Here is a 17,118-nt window from a genome sequence, read left to right on the forward strand (position 1 = left end):
ACACACTCCACTCCGAACCCAAGTTATTGTCAGTGGATTTCTCCTCAGAATCCTCCCAGATGATTATCACATGAGAGTTTCCAAACTTCACTCCCAAAAATACATTTTAAAACTTTCTCACTTAAGGTCTTCCATTAGCAGTTTGCATTTCAAAACCCACTACATGTTTTCCAAAGGACTCTTTCGAACTATGAGCTATGTCGCCACTTCTACCAGTGAATACACTCAAGGTTATACAACAACAACCCATGAGGATGTATTTGTCTTGACTGCTTTTACACACTTGAGGTCCAGCCAATTCCCACAGACATTTCAATTCACATTCTATAGGCTATACTAAGATCTTACAAACCTGAAAATCACTTCAGATGTCTTGCTAGCATCTCAGCCTTCCTTCAAGCTCTCTTGGCCTTTAGAACAGTCTGCTGTTCTTGTACCTTTAACCTCAGACCACCTGGAAACTTTTGTCTTTCCCTAGTTCCCTTAAGTAGCTATCCTTTAGATTTCTGGCACTGGCTTTCTTGCCATTACTCCATTGTATGGCTTTTCTTCCAGCAAAACAGAGTGATGTGCCTTCTCTTGCTGCCTATCCCCAACAGCTGTAACGTTCAGCTAAAACTAAATCCAGTTGCTAAGCAATGGCATATCCTCTTCATGCCGTAGCTCTCTTTATCAAAAGTTGGAACTTAGCCAACCCCATTGTCCAGCATGAATATAACTTCATGCCCCTTTCAGGCACAGAGACATCAAATTAAACTCACCTAAAACTACACCCCATTTCTAATGTTTACCAATACAAATACCTCAAAACTACCTTTATTTTCCTTGCTTTCAATGTTTCACGTCCAAAAGCTATCTGTCCAAGATACCAGAAAACGGGACAGACCGAATACATGTGCCAAAAGTGGTAAAGGTCAAGCTCCTTGTCAAAAAGAGGAAGTGTGGTGGTGGTGGTGGGGGAAACGAGGATGAGGACGAGAAGGGAATTTCAACAGAAGTACACGTGGTTAGCATTGCTGCCTCACAGCACCAGGGACCCAGCTTCAATTCTGGCCTTGGGTGACTGTATCGAGTCTGCACGTTCTTTCCACGTCTGCGTGGGTTTCCTCAGAGTGCTCCAGTTTTGTCCCATTGTCCAAAGATTTGGAGGTTAGGTGGGTTGGCCATGTTGAACAGCCCCTTAAGTGCCCAAAGGTTCGGTGGGGTTATGGGGATGGAGCAGAGGCATGGGTTCAGGTTGGGCGCTCTTTCAAAGAGTGGGTGCAAATTCGAAGGACCAAGTAGTCTCCTCCTGCATTGTAGTGATTCTAGGATTCCAGCGAAGTGGAACTGTTTGTGTAGAATCTCCATATTGTAACTATACCAAAAACATCCAAGAGTGCACGATTATAGATTTTTGGTGTTTCCAACATGGAATTATGCCTTTTTGACTGTAAATCCATTGAATCCCTAGACAAGGCTGCCATTTGGCCCAGCAAGTCTGCACCAAAAGAGCATTAGGCCCAATCCCCACCAAAAACCTGTAGTCCCTGCACGTCGATCATGGCTAATCCATCTAACCTGCACATCTTTGGACTGTGGGAGGAAACGGAGCACCTGGAGGATACCCATGTAGACACAGGAAGAACATGGTAAATCCACACAGACGGTCACCCAAGGCCGGAATCGAACCTGGTCCCTGATGCTGTGAGGCAGCAGTGCTGATTGTTATGGGTTCATCATGAGAGAAGCAGCAAATTAAAAGGAAAACTATTGCAACACTGAAGTATGTTACTTGCCACAAATAAAGGCCAGTCTTCAGGAAAGACACTCAGCAAAATGCTGTGTAAAAGGGCAGAAGTGATGGAATTTTCACCTTCAGTTGTTCACAGTGCAGTGAATAAGGAATCATACCACTGAGAATTCAAGTTATTTTTGGATAAATAGCTCCCTGAATCCAACTGTCTTTCCCACACTAAATTTCTCAGCACAAGATCAACATCTTCCCATAAACCACCCATCCAACTGCCCAACACCCATTGACGCTTCACTCTCAAAGCAAGATTTCTCCAAGTGGTCCCACTGTGTTGCTATGCAGCAATACTAGCAGACTAAAGATATAACAGAACTTGGTACACTAACAGAACTCCGAATGTGGCAGTTGCTGAATAATTCCCTATTAAAATCAGTCTTTCCAAAATTAGATGAATTATCCATATTATACCATAGTAGCACTGATTTCAAAGCAATTTCATTGCAGCATTTAAAGGAACTATTTAAGGCTTCTGGAAAAATGTTGCTAAGAACATACTAAAGTAGGCCTAGAGGCCACCTTTTCATCCACTTTAAAAAGACATTTCCACATAGTGTTTGGAATCGTAGAACGGTCACAATATGTGCTCCAAATTTCAGAGCGTGATGTCCTTGCATTTCTGGCTAAACTGTATCCCTCGACACAATGGAGCCTGTACAAAACTAATGATCAGACGGGTTTCCCACATTACGTTACCAAAGCCAGATCTCCTGTCCTTTCGTTGGCCCATAATTCAATGGATCTTTCAAACTAGGTGTGTTTACATTATAGAGTGCAGCTTACAGAGGGAACAGATACAGACGGATTAACTAGATCTTTTGATAAGGCCCTCAACTCAATGGTAGGGTAGGTTTTTGGGGTGAATCAACCATCAATATTTACATTTAATTGTTCGATAACTTGCTGTTCCGTTTACTAGGCAATTTTTGGACTAGCGAATAAATGCCAATATATCATTCGCGAACTGTCACCAAGAAAAGCCTGGAAATTATTTGAGATAGAACAGCGCAAATGACATTATTCGCTATACAACAGATATGGTGACCCATCTAAAATAAAGTCATTTATGCTGTAATGGAGAAGGTTGACATGGTATGTGAAGTGGAACATCAGTCACAGTCATCGTTTGAGACTATAATCATTAAACTAGCAGCCAAACTTTGTCAGCATAATACTTTTAAATTACAATTAAAACAAGACGGTGGTCCATGGGAGTACAGTAAAAGCCATGCTCATTCTCAGAAGAATTACATCCACTCAAGTACATTGGTGGAGGATGGGAGGCAAAAAGGGCGAATGCATCACAAATAATTTACTTACTGGATCTACTGCCAAGTTGTTCTAAAGGGGAATTAGTGCTGCTAGCTCCCAGTCTCCCCTTTGTCTTGCCTCAGGTAATCCAGTGAGTTCACTCTGGGGCACTGGCAACCCACTGAAGCAAATATATAAGCAAGCTAAATGAACAGTATCAAAGCCTTATATTAATAGATCTGTTACCTTGCGTTGGTTAAAATACAATCACAGGGCATGAACACAGAATTTACACTTCAATGCAATGTTCTCACATTCGACATCTCAGCAACTCATCACTAATTGTAGGTTTTACCCTCCTAGTTGCCAACTTGGGCAAAGAAAAACATAGGGTTCATCGTGCACTGTTGCCAAAGATTTACAGTCAATGTTTGTTCACCCAGTTTGCTGCAGCACTAACATTCATTCTTATTACAATTCACAAATTCTCATTATAGAAGGCCCATAGAATAATGCAACAGACAGCATTCAAACCAACACCATCATTTTGAAATGCAAATTAATTCATAATCCCAGCAGGCTGGATTATTGAAATCAAGACCACTTTATTTAGTGACAAACATGCCCATCAATCCTCCAACAAGATAAATTTATTAGATATCGGACTTACAATTTACAACATTTTACTGCACTTGCCATTAGTTTGCAGTCTTGAGAATTCACTCACCTCTGAATTTCTTAGGAGGGTTGTTCAAGTCTCCAGCATCTGGTTGCACCACACATCGGTCATCCACAAGGCTTTCGAAGAAATACAGAAAAGATAGTTAAGCAAATCTCATGACACTCCATTTATTACAAATTTGCTTTCCTTTTCCTCTCTACTGCAATTCACATAATCCTCAACCAAACTGAAGCCTGTAGCCGGTATGGAAATTGAACCCCTGCTGTTGGGGTTGCTTCGCATCACAAACCAGTTGTCCAGCCAATTGAGCTAACCAACCCCGATGTGAAATATTGTCCCATAATAGACTAATAATTAAGATAATGAAATGTGGAATCTGGGGACAAGTGGCACTAAACAAACGTTTAGTTTCAAGACAGGAAAGAGAGTGGGAATAAAGGGTAGTTGTTCAGAGTGGCAAAAGGTGGGAAGTGGTTTCCACATGGACCATTACTGTTCACAATTTACATTGGCAAACTGGATTTTAGAATAAAAATCAATTTCTAAATTTGTTGATGACACCAAATTGAGGAGTATAGCCAATACAGAGGAGAACTACAACAAATTGTTGGAGAACATTAAATAGCATGCAGAAATGGTAAATCATTGACAAACGAAGTTCAACACAGATAAATGTGAAGTACATTTTGGAAAGAAAAATAGGGAGGCGACTTATTACTTGAAAGGTGCGAATCTGGGTGGTGTACATAAACAAAGAGATCTCAGAGAACAAAGGGATCTCAGAGTACAAGTACACCAATCACAAAAGTTATACCATGGTTGGGCACGGCGATATGAAAAAAAGCAAGCCAAGCATAAACGTCGGCATGGACTGGTTGAGCGAAATGGCTCGTTTCTGCTGTATATCATTAACAATTGTAAAAGTAAAGTTGTTCCCTGATCATTGCATATTTGATTTTGGAAAGCTTGTGTTTCTTCTCCTTAAAATGAAGAAAGAACTTGGAGACAATTTTCTATGCTAACATGCGCCTTATAATGCAAACATTGTAGCTGTTGTCCATTCTCCCCGTGAGGAGAGATTTAACTGCCTTATAAACTCTTCCCAACTCAAGTGATCAAAGTCTGGAATCCATTCCAGTTAATTTTGGTGGATCTTTCCAAAAAAGAGTGCGATCAAAATGGGATGCAATGCAGGTCTGCAGTCAACAAAAGCAAATCATAAAGTCATCCATTCTCCCGCCACCAGCAAAAAACTCTCAAAACCGCTTTAAAAAGATCATTGGTGGGGCAATTTTAGAAATAATACACCAATTTGTTTTCCAATCTACCTTCAATAGGTCATTGATATATTATTTTAAGTGTGGGGGGGCAGTCAGAGAATATCATTGGATAAGATTGCTCCCAAACAGAGGAAGACTTGCAGGACTAACTTTTTCCAATGAGAAAGAATAGAAAACAGTCATGAAATCTAGGTCAGCGAAGAGGATTAGTTATCTCAAATGTAGAGATAAACATTCCTTTGACAATTAAAAGGCATTAGGTCATGATTGCAATGAACTGGAAAAAGTTAAAGCTTTGACAGGGCAAATCAAATTACCGTTTCTCATTCCATGTTTGCTTTGTTAATTCAGTAGCTGCAACAATTACCTTCCTTGGAGGCCAATTGCAGGTAGTAGGCTTTATTACATCAACTTATTTAGAATGTAGAATCAATATCTCAAGATTCATTAGATAATAAAAGCAAAATACTGCAGATGCAGGAAATCAGAAATTAAAACAGCAAGTTCTGGAAAAACTCAAGCAGATCGGGCAGCATCTGTGGAGAGAAACAGAGTTAACGTTGGGTTCAATATGACCCTTCTTCAGAACTCGGGATTTGGATTCCGAAGGAGAGTCATTTGGATTCAAAACGTTAACCGTTTCTTTCTCCGCAGATGCTGCCACATCTGCTAGAGTTATCCCAGAAAGTGCTGTTTTTACCCGAGACAATTATCTGGTCAACACCCAAGTGTTTTTGTCATTGGACAATGACAAACTTTAGAGTGGGGATAGGAATGAAAGAGACATGTTGAATAACAGTCTGTAGCAAACACAGTAAATCCGATTCTAAGTTTTGTATTCAATTTCCCAAAAAATGGCACTCCAGAAGGTATTAGTTGGCATTTCAGAAAATAATACGCAAACTAATTAAAGGCCTCCCAACAAATAGACATTAGATGTAAAGGAGCCAGGGGTTTTACAAAGGCAATCATTCTGTCTCCAGGTCTCACTCCCTAATACTCAAGAGGCATCCACATCCAAGAGACTGAAGAACAACACACCCTACCCCCTCTTCTAACGTCACTCCTAACTACAAGGACAAAAACAGTATCTGCAAATTAACACCAGATCAATCAGCATCTGTAGAGTGAACAAGCAGTCAACACTTCAAATTCATACCGTTGATTGATTCTAATGTGTTTGAATGACCATTCCCCACTCATATTTCAATGAGGTACCCAAATACTTTCCCTCATCTCTTTAAAATGCTGACTCAAAGCTATACAGTTGTACCAGCACCCCATCTAGTTGACCAGTCTTCATAACATGTCAGCCTAGATAGGAAGTATTTACTAAGCTATTTGACCAGCACATCCCAATTGTAGTAATGTGACTTCATTACAGAAAGTAAAATAGGAATGAAATCTAGGTCAGCCAAGAGGGTTAGTTATTTAAACATGGGATAAACCATTCTTAAGTATTAAGGGACATTAATACTGATGGGCTGTCCAAATCTTATGGAGAGAGATGGTGTGACTTCAGGAGAGAATTTCAGAGCTTGATGCTTAGAGAGCTGAAGACATGGTTGAGAATAGTGGGACAAAGGGAGTTGGAAATGCACTAAAGTGTTGAAGTGCAGAGTTCTTGAAGAGTTATAATAATCAGTTTTGTTATGGAAAATGTGTCATTAGATAAAAATCAAGAACTGGAGGAGCACTGTTTGAAGATTTGACCTTTTATCAGCCCAAGTTCCCCGATGCTAATTCCAACACACATTATTGTCCCAATGAAAATCTGGGAATGGAGAACAAACGTCCAAAGTAAATCCACGAGGCGGAAGACGGAAAGGTGAAAATGACACACACAAACTAGGACAGTGAATGCTTCCTTTATATTAGGTGCAATATGCCAGGCACAGACGAATGTTCACTAATACACTATACCAAACACCAAAACAATCAACCTTAGTAAATTGAGGAGCAGCCAATTGACATTTTTTATCCATTCATGGGATGTGGGCATCGGTGGCTAGGATTTATTGCCCATCCCTGAGGGCATTTAAGAGTCAACCACATTGCTGTGGATCTGGTGTCACATATAGGCTAGACCAGTAAGGACGATAGATTGCCTTCTCTAAAAAGACATTAATGGACAAGATGGGTTTCTATAACAATAGATAAAAGTCTAAAGGTGACCATGAAAAAGTCCAGATTTTTATTAAATTCAAATTTCACCATCCGCCACGGGGAAATGGGTTTGAATATTCCCCATGGCAGATGGTGAAATCTGAGCAAGACTCTGGGTCTCTGGATTACTAGTCCAGCGACAATCCCACTACATCACTGCTGCCACTAAATGGTTTTCATAGAATCCCTATATTGCAGAAGGAGGCCATTCGGCACATCGAGGCTGCACTGACCTTCTGAAAGAGCACCCTACCTCGGCCCACTCTCCCACCTTATCCCCGTAACCCCACCTAACCTGCGTAATGGCCAATCAACCTAACCTGCATATCTTTGGACTGTGGAAAGAAACCAGAGCACCTGGAGAAAATCCACGCAGACACAGTCACCCAAGTACGGAATTGAACCCGGATCCCTGGTGCTCCCAGGCAACAATGCTGTAGTTGTCTATTACCATTGTACCACAATGACTGATGAATATTCAAAGCAGATGTCTATGACTATGTCATGGAGTCAGAGTTTTACAGCACAGAAGGAGGCTCTTCGGCCCATCATGTATGTACCGGTTATCAAACACCTATCTATTCTGCCTCATTCTGCACTGTAAATTCTATGATTCTATTCTAATCCCATTTTCCAACACTTGGTCTGTAGCCTTTCATGCTATGGCGTTTCAAGAGCTCATCTAAATCTTCTCATATCTTAAGTAGGTTCCTGCCTCTATCACCCTTTCAGGCAGTGAGTTCCAGATTCCCATTGCCCTCTGGGTGAAAAGGTTTTCCTCAAATCCTCTCTAAATATCAGCCCCCTGGTTATTGACCCCTTCTACCAAGGGGAAAAGTTCTTTCCTACCTACCCGATGTCCCTCATTATTTTGTACACCTCGATCAGGTTCTCTGCCCTCCCCCCAGCTTTCTCCACTCTGTGGAAAATAACTCCAGTCTAACCAGCCTCTCTTGACAGCGGAAACGCTCCAGGCCGGCAACATCCTGGTGAATCTCTGCAATCTGGATGTAAGCTCCCATTGCAGGTGGAAAAACGTCAACATAGTTCAGGAGCGCAAAACTTAGCAGACAAAACGGGCATTAAAATAAACTGGCAGCAATCCTCCAACAAGATAACACTCCAGTTCATCTGTGGTGTGAAGGTCATAATTAGTTCCCAACACATTTAATTGCAACTCAAGGGCCCCACTGAGCGAATGTTTACCAAGGTCCAACGTGTTCCTGAGTACAGCCCAGGGTGTCAATGCTGCAACGGAGCTCGCGGTTTAATTGGCAAGATCCTTTAAACAAACACTGCCCGTGTTTTGTTAATTCACTCCATGTAAACCACTGCATTTGGCCAATTTGATAACAGTCCCCTTTGCTTTTGTAAAGATCACACCTTAAATTAATTGCTCCAGCTATATAAATTGATCAGTAAGAGAACCAAGGGCACTGTGGTGGTGGTATCACGTTCAAAGATCTTGAGCAAGAAAAACCAGACTTCAGAGTGACATTAAAGCTTGATACACAGGATTTCTCCTCCCCACGGCTCTGGTAGTTTCACTCCAGGGATGAGTGAGCCAAGAGTCGAGGAAACGATACCGGAACGTGTTCATCTTATACTCACCCTAAAGTACTGATGAACCCATTGACAGATCCTTCCGAGTACAAGGAGACTATATCCCCAATGTGAAGAAAACTCGACATCTTGTCAGACATCGCTCATCCCTTTCTCTCGGCTGCCAAGTCCAGCAAAAAAAAAAAGATATCTCCAGCTCTGCGACGAGACAGATTTAAAGAAAAAGTTTACATGTCAAAAGAAAGTAATCATAGCATTGAAAATATTAGAAAATTATGCACTTATGCTATTACGAGTAGTAAAAATATCAACGCCGTTTAAAAAAAAAATCCCAGAACAGCTCCGCAAACTGCTCCAGTTCAATCGCCAACCATCAGAAATGCAATTTAAAAAAAATAAACTCCAAACATAGACTTTCAAACTCAGAACGAGAGGCGTGCGGAGGAGCTACAATTGTACACAGTGACCGCTACATTTATTGACTTAAGCAGACATCAGCTTCGGACTAGCCAGAGACACAAGTTACAGCAGAACATCGCAGGATGCAAAGATAAAACCGCTGCTTCAAACGTGAGCCAAAAGGCTTGTGCATTAATTTTATCCCAACCTTCCCTTCAGATAAATCACTTATACCCGCAATCTGCTTTCTTAAAGTTGCGAGTTCAGGAAGTTTATCTTTTATTTTGAAAACAAAAATGAATGAAAACTGCAGCGGGTTTATATTGCTTAGATTGGGTGCTTGCTGCCTCACGCTGTCCTGCTCCATCCACTTTTAACTTAAGTTAAAACAACGTACGGTGTATTCAAACCACTTACCTTACATAAGAGAGCTGAAGCCAGCAGAGGTCCGAGCAGACAGTGGTCTGAAAGTAATGTCTAGGTAGTGTAAAGGAAGTCCATGGTTGCTCGCCTTTTCTTTGACCCTTTTGAGTGAGACAGTTCCCGTTAGATAACACTGCTCTCTGCCAGCCCCTCTCAGGCAGCAGCAGCTGTTGCAGCTCCTTCGCCTATCAGAGAGCCACTACAGCCCGCCGTGCACCCTGGGAGTTGTAGTCCCACCCACCTGCTCCCACTGAGATCGAAGGCGGCGCAGGAACCATAACACCCAGCGTGCCTCGGGGTTCTCTCTCCCCGCCCACTCCGTCAGCCTTCACAACCAAGTCCCGCCCCCTCATGGCCATTGTGACGTCAGCCGACAAACATTCCTCCGCCTCCTATTGGTCCGTCTACCTGTCAATCATGGCATCCTTTCGAACGCTTAAAAAGTTTCCGCCAGGGACCGAACTTTCAATCGCCTCAATTAGGGACGACGCCTTACACGTTACATTTAAATCCAAAAGTTTTAGCATCCTTTTGTTTCCCTTCACAGCAATACAATTATTTGAAACGATTCTCTTCAGAAAAATATATAAAAGTGAAAAAAACATGTGAGCAAGCCTTTAATGTAACGGTACACGGTTAAAACCCTTTCTTATCTTTCAGGAACTAGATTTAATCACTAAATATTAATCATATTGGTCATTGTTTTTGAACGGGGGTGAGGGGGAGGTGTAGCCTCCAGGCAATTATCTTTTCTGACCCTTGGTCAAAATCCATGGTTAAATTTCCAGAATAAACTACTGGGTCTCGACACAAGCAGAATTAAAGAAAAAGAATCTCAACTCCCGTGTGTCACAGAAAAATACATTGCAGAAGAGGCTCTGCCCTGTTAATGAACTATGCTGAATGGTCAATCATCAACAGGCACCTTAGAGCAAATACAGCAGTTTTACCTGGTGTGCTAATTGGGCGATTTGATTTTCAGTCTCCGGATATGCTCTTTTTGCCACCTTCATTTCTCCCCTACCCCCCACTGAGACGTACTTACCCAAGGGAGGTGGTCACGTTGGTCAATGTAATTGACTAATGGGCTTGAAGCCCTCCCTAACCAAACAACCCATGCTTGGTACTCTTTCAGGTTAGCCACCTTGAAATGTGAGTTGGTTTCACCAGTGGGAAGTGTGAATACCAGCGCTAACTCTAGAACCCAACCCTGAATATTGGACAAGTTCTCGTATCTGGCATTTAGGTATCGCCAAGCTATTGTTGCCACAGTTGAGTTTTAATTAACATGTACGTTCCACGATTGAAGGCTATATTGTAATATGCCAGTCACCTTGATGTTATGGACATCCAAGTCTAATGTCAAGTGTAAACTAATTAGGTTTCCTTCCCAACATCTACTTAATCCAGGCAAGGGGATTTAGGGAAGAGGGCTTGCCTGTAAGGAGGCAAACTGACGCTTCAGGGACACGTTGTTGTGCCTTTTGTCCTGTAGCAATTGCTCCTTCATTCCACAATCGACTTTATGGCTCAGCACTGAATGTCACCTATGGACTGAAGAAAGCATTAAGTGCCAAGGTGATCTGAATAACCATGGGCATCTGGATATGTGCCTTTTCTGTCACAAGCAAGACTTTGGGACGTTCACTGAACGTGCCCCCATCGTTTCTCAGTACCGCTATGAGGAATTGTACTCAGCCTAAACTTAGTTCACATCGGTACCTGGTAAATACCAACAATTGCATCAGATTGTCCTTTTGTCTTGCCAATTAGTACTTTAAAGATTTCCTCTTTAACCTTAAAAAAACAAAACCAGGTAGATTTTGTGTAGCTATCACTATATCTCATTGTTTAACCAACATTTAGAGGTGTGTCACTTGAGTATGACAAGAGAATATAATCCATGAAAAATGTCACTATAGTTTGCTTTACCCAGTTAGCCTGTTTTATATGTTTCCATATTTTTCTTGTTGTATTGCTAAAAATGAATATTCACTAGCTCAATGGCACTATTCTCATCTTTATGTCAGAAGACTCGGGTTTAAGCATCACCCCAGCCAGCCCTGGTAAGCAGACACTGAAGTGCTGCCTCTGAATATTGAGTTGACAGCCAGTTGGGGCTTTCCCATCATAAAGGGGAGGTAGCCTCTGTTGCAATTTGGGTAAGGCATTTTAATGATAGAAACACGAGGAAAGCCACAGGAATCCATTTCAATTACACATCCCTCCTAAATATCTCATACGAGGTTTGTTTTCAGACCTGCCTTAGGGCAGAAAACAATGGACTTTACTAAAGCCTGAAATAAAGCTCTATGTTTATTGATGGAATAAAAATAATTACATGCATTATGACAAGTCATATTACATTGTCTTTTCATCTTTGCATTTTATATTCGCAGTTAAACTCAATCTTTAAAACTTCCCTTTGTCAAGAATCAGAATTTGAGAATACTAAATTCAGAAAATATTAATCTTGTCACCGGTCTAGCCAATTTCTGTGGCATGTTCTAGATTTATTTGCACATTATGGAATGTCTAAGAACAATTTAATTGAAAAATAAGATTAAAATGTTAACTCACTGTAGTTATTGTTCATTAAATTATTGCAATCAAATGTCGGTACCTTTGAACTATGAATATTAGCAGTTATGAATAGCCTGGTTTATTTAAAAGTATATTTAAAATACAAATTACCTTACTCAGAAAGAATATTACAAGTAAATTAGATGCAATATACAAGCCTATTAAACACCGATATTTACCAAGGTTAACCAGTAACACATATCCGACCACCAAAAACTAACCTTTAACAAAAGAGCAAAAATAACACAGCAGGAGCCATAAAGATGTCAAAGCAGCAGGTTCTCCACAGCTCACGTTCAAGTCCTCCAATGATGTGGGGCGGTAACTGGATATACACTACACATCGTAACCTTCTTGTCCCTCCTTTCGGCTCGTCGTCAAAATGCAAACTAAAAGATTTGATTGACTGGTTTGTATCATGTGATATTCGGCGACCGGAAGAGAAGCAAATGTCGGCCATGTTTGGTGTTTATTTCCAATAAAGCTGCGGCCTTTTGTTTTCCTAAAAGTCGGCAAAACAGTGAAAAAAGAGGGGCTGACAGGAGCAGGGAACGTTACAGGAGGCCTGTAACAGGGCGAGGTGCGGCTGCGGAATCACGGATCATTTGGGGCCTTGATTGATCCACGAGAAAAAACAGCGGCTGTCAAACTGAAGGGGGCGATGACACTGCCAGTCAGCTGACTAGTCACATGATCAGTGGCCAAGATGGCGCTGTCCAGGTTGAGGGGTCTGGGCGGGAGAGGTTTTGTTTTTTATTTTTATCCCGCGCTGATTGTCCTCTCAGTCGGAGTGAGTCCAACATTTGCTCCAAGTCCCTCACCGCAAGACATCGGTGCGTCCTCCTCTGGCTGTGGTTGTACAAATCGCCGGGATTCTGTTGGCCATCACCCCGAGACTCCGAGTGATAGCATCTCATTGGCGAAACAGGCAGCGGCCAAATACTCCAAGGAAGCCAACGTTTTAGGTCAAGAGATGGCAGAGGATTACACGTCACACCTGGAAGGGCGCACCCATCAGGTAAACTACGCATCTCACTTCGATGAAAATTAGAAGTTGGAGTAGGCCACTCGGTCCTTCCATTCCATAGAATCCCTACAGCGAAGAAGGAGGCCATTCGGCCCATCTAGTATGCACTGAAAGCCCATCGTACCTAGGCCTGACCCCCCCCCCCCACCCAAAGCCCATCGTACCTAGGCCTGACCCCCCCCCCCCCCCCCCAAGCCCATTGTACCTAGGCCTGACTCCCCCCAGCCCCTTGCACTTTCCCTGCAATCCCATCCAACCTGCACACTTTGGACACTTAAGGGGCAATTTAGCATGGCCATGCCACCAAACCTGCACATGTTTGGAATGTGGGAGGAAACGGGAGCGCCCAGAGGAAACCCACGCAGACACGGGGAGAACGTGTAAACACCACAGTCACCCCACCCAAGGCCAGAATTGAACTCTGGTCCCTGGTGCTGTGATGCAGCAGTTCTAACCACTGTGCCACGGTGAGACCATGGCTGACTTGATTGTAACCTCAACTCCACATTCCCACTTAGCCCTGAAAGCGTTTCACCCCCCCCCCCCCCCTGTCCAGTTTATCGAGAATCTATCTACATCTGCCTTAAAAATATTTACAGCCTCTACTTACACCGCCTTTTGAGGAAGAGTTTCAACGATTCACGGCCCTCCATGAGAACAAATATTCTTGTCTCTGTCTTTAATGGATGCTCCTTTTATTTTTAAACACTGACTTAACTACTTGCACTCTAACTTTAAAAACTTTGCTCACAACATAGGACTTAGGAGTAGGCCATTCAGTCCTTTGAGCCTCTTTTGCTTTTCAAGAAGATCATGTTGATCTGGTACTTGTAAACTTCCAAAGAAGTCAAAGACCGGTTGCTGGAATGGGTGGAGAAGTGGATTAATGCAGCAAAATATAAAGTGATTCATTTTAGGAAGAAGAATGAGGAGAGGCAGTATAAAATACGCAGGTAAACAAAAACTGAGTCAGCTGTTCATCGAGTGCAGCTAGCCACAGACTGTGAACTTGGGAATTTGCCAAGTGAGGGAATTCAGTGTCGGGAGGTAGGGAGAAACCGGTAAATGGTGGTTGCGTATTTTTCTCATTTATCTTTCAAAACACAAGTAATTTAGAAGTAATTGTATGATTCTATTTGTACGGTTTGCTGGTAGTAGTAAACCTTGTTGGGAGTAGTAGGGTTTATTAATCAATTAATTGGGAATAAATGTGGGAGTTCCTGGAAACCAGTGTGATCCAGGAGAAACATGCTTGTTGTCAGTGGCTTGAGGAGTTTCTGCTCAGATTTTATTGAGGTGGAGGCAGAGCTGCAGATGCTGTAGTGCATCAGGAAGGAGGAAAGTTACCCAGACACTTGTTCCACGAGGCGGTCACACCCCTAGGCTAGGGTCTTACGATTTGGATAGGGACAGAAAGGTGTGATTGCGAATGAAATCGGTAAGGGAGTCAAGGCGATAGCGATCTGAGCCTCAGCCCTTGTAATTGTCCATTAGTTTGAGGTTATTGCACCTTGTGGCAATAAAAGAAGGGTGGATGAATAAACTGACCATGACATTATGGTACATGTAGGGGACAGTATTTTCAAGGGGATTGGTGTAATCCAGAAGGCTGTGTTGCCTGGACATTGCTCAGGGCTGGAGGGGAGCCTTCAGCTGGGGAGGGAGGATTCAGTTGTCATAGTCCATGTAGATACCAAAGACAAAGGACGAGGAAAGAGCTTCATGAGCAGCTAGGGGCTAATTTAAAAAGCAGAACCTCTAAGGTAATAATCTCTGGATTATTTCCTGAACCATGAGCAAATTGGCATTAGGTAGATTAGGATAGACATATGTGTGGTTCAAAGACTGGTGTAGGAGAAATGGATTTTGATTCATGGGGCACTTCCACCATAATGGAAAAGTGGGAGCTGTGATGTTGGAATAGCTTCATCTGAACAATGCTGAGAGCAGTGTTCTGATGAGTCATACAACTAGGGTGGTAGAGAAGACTTTAAATTAAATAGTGTGGGGAAGGGATTGTGTCTAAAATGTGCGGGGACGGGATTGTGTCTAAATAGTGTGGGGATGGGATTGTGTAAGATGAGATGTATGAAATCAAAGGAACAATTAGGTAATAGAGCAGGGCAGCAGTTTGTAAAGATAACCAGAGTGTAGCAGCAGATAAAGCAAGGGATTGCAAAAATGGTAAAAAGGCTCTGTACCTGAATGTGCACAGCATTCTAAAGACAATGGATGAATTGTTAGCACAGACAAAAATATATATGTATGACCTGATAGCCATTGCAGGATGAAAAAGTCTGGGACCTGAAGGACAGTTGACATTTCCAAAAGATAGGAAGCTAGAAAAAAGTGTTGCTATAACTCTGTTAATTGAGGATGTCATTAGTACAGTATTGAAAGGTGACCTGGGAGCAAGGTGTAGAATCAGTTTTGTTGCGATGAGAAATAGCAAATGTTACAGGTTATTTGTGGGAGTGGCTTTTGGGATTCCTGATTGGTTACACCAAAGGGCAAAGTATGCAGGAAGAAATAAATGGGGCATGTAAGGAAGGTGCTGTAATCATGGATAATGTGCAGATTGGACAGGTTTGCTTGACAATTAGTCTGGAAATTAAGTTGAGTGTTTGCGGGGTCAACGTCTTGGATTACTACATTCTCGAGACAATCAAGAAGCAGACTATGCCAGGCCTGGTAATGAGCAATAAGGGAGAATTAATCAATAATCTCATGGTAAAGGAGCCTTTAGATGAAAGCAATCATAACATGATAGCATTTCATGCTCAGTTTGAAGGGGAGACGTGTGGGTCTATAACTGGAGTTTTAACCCTGAATAAATGTAACAATGGTATGAAAGCAGAGCTAACACTGGGAACTTAGTTTAAAAGGTAGGACAGAGATGCAGTGGGAGACTTTTAAGGAGCTATTTATTAAGTCTCTTAGAGATTTGTCTTGGTGTGAAAGAAATCCAAGTTAAGGATTGTATCAAATTGAAAGCAACACTGCACAAATCTGCAAAGATTAATGGCAGGTCAGAAGCTAGTCAGCAAAGAATGACTAAAATTAATAGAGGAATAAAGTAGAGTATAAGAGAAAGCTAACTAGTATTTAAAAAACACAGATAATAAGAGTTTCCACAAGCAGTTAAACAAGAAAAGAATTTCCACAAGCAGTTAAACAGGAAAACTAATATTATCCTCGAATCTGGGAATTAATAATGGGGAAACAAGGAAATGCCAGGGCTGGTGAGCAGAGATTTTTTTTTTGTCTTCATTGAGAAGACTTGGAAAACTTTCCATAGATAGGTGAAAGTGAGGGAGAAAGTTAAAGCAATCATCGTCATTAAGGAAAAGGAGCTGGGAAAACTATTAGACCTCCAGTCTGGCAGATGACCTGCATCCTACAGTCTCAAAAGAAGTGACTTAAGAGATGATGGTTGTATTGGTTTTAATCTCTCAAAATTCCTTGCATTCTGGAAGGATTCCAGTGGATTGGAAAATAGTTAACATAATTTTCAGCAAGAAAGGAGGGTGACAGAAAGCAGGAACCTACAGGCCAGCTAGCCTAACATTTGTCATGGGAAAATTGCTCAAATCCTTTTATTAAGGCAGTTGTAGCAAGATCCTTCGAAAATTATAAGGTGATCAGACGGAATCAACATCTCTTTGTGAAAGAAAACATGTTTAACTGATATATTAGAATTCTTTGGGGAAAGTAACAAGCAAGGTGGATAAAGGACAACCTGTAGATGTGAATTTCCCAAAAGTCATTTGATAGGGTGCCACATCAAAGGTTTCCATACAAGATAAGAGAACGTGATGTATGAAGTAACATACTAGCATGGATAAAGAATTGGCTACCTAACAGGAAGCAGAGAACGGGTATACGGTGAGTATTTATTTGAGTTGGCAGGCTGTAACTAGTGGAGAGCCACAGGGATAAGAGCTAGGGCCTC

At 41.9% G+C, this 17,118-nt stretch overlaps 2 protein-coding genes across 11 annotated transcripts in view; one reads left to right on the forward strand and one right to left on the reverse strand.

Moving 5' to 3' along the window:
• itpr1b (inositol 1,4,5-trisphosphate receptor, type 1b) overlaps positions 1 to 12,511 on the reverse strand; it is a 731,378-nt gene extending 718,867 nt beyond the window's left edge. For 3 of the 5 annotated variants that reach the window (XM_072472140.1, XM_072472139.1, XM_072472136.1), the window contains exons 1-3: positions 9,551 to 9,699; positions 8,783 to 8,932; positions 3,771 to 3,841 (exon numbers count right to left, since the gene is read on the reverse strand). In XM_072472140.1, the coding sequence (XP_072328241.1) occupies positions 3,771 to 3,841; positions 8,783 to 8,874 (163 nt within the window). In that variant the 5' untranslated portion in view covers positions 8,875 to 8,932; positions 9,551 to 9,699. Of the gene's footprint in view, positions 1 to 3,770; positions 3,842 to 8,782; positions 8,933 to 9,550; positions 9,700 to 12,360 lie in introns of those variants that run through there. The other 2 variants (XM_072472138.1, XM_072472137.1) reach the window with 2 other exon arrangements.
• An 89-nt stretch (positions 12,512 to 12,600) lies between these two features.
• sumf1 (sulfatase modifying factor 1) overlaps positions 12,601 to 17,118 on the forward strand; it is a 296,237-nt gene continuing 291,719 nt past the window's right edge. For 2 of the 6 annotated variants that reach the window (XM_072472146.1, XM_072472145.1), the window contains exon 1: positions 12,603 to 13,157. In XM_072472146.1, coding sequence (XP_072328247.1) covers positions 12,846 to 13,157 — 312 coding nt within the window. In that variant the 5' untranslated portion in view covers positions 12,603 to 12,845. Of the gene's footprint in view, positions 13,158 to 17,118 lie in introns of all 6 variants that reach the window. The other 4 variants (XM_072472144.1, XM_072472143.1, XM_072472147.1 and 1 more) reach the window with 3 other exon arrangements.

This window comes from Scyliorhinus torazame, chromosome 13 (genome assembly GCF_047496885.1).
Source record: "Scyliorhinus torazame isolate Kashiwa2021f chromosome 13, sScyTor2.1, whole genome shotgun sequence".
NCBI lineage: Eukaryota > Metazoa > Chordata > Chondrichthyes > Carcharhiniformes > Scyliorhinidae > Scyliorhinus > Scyliorhinus torazame.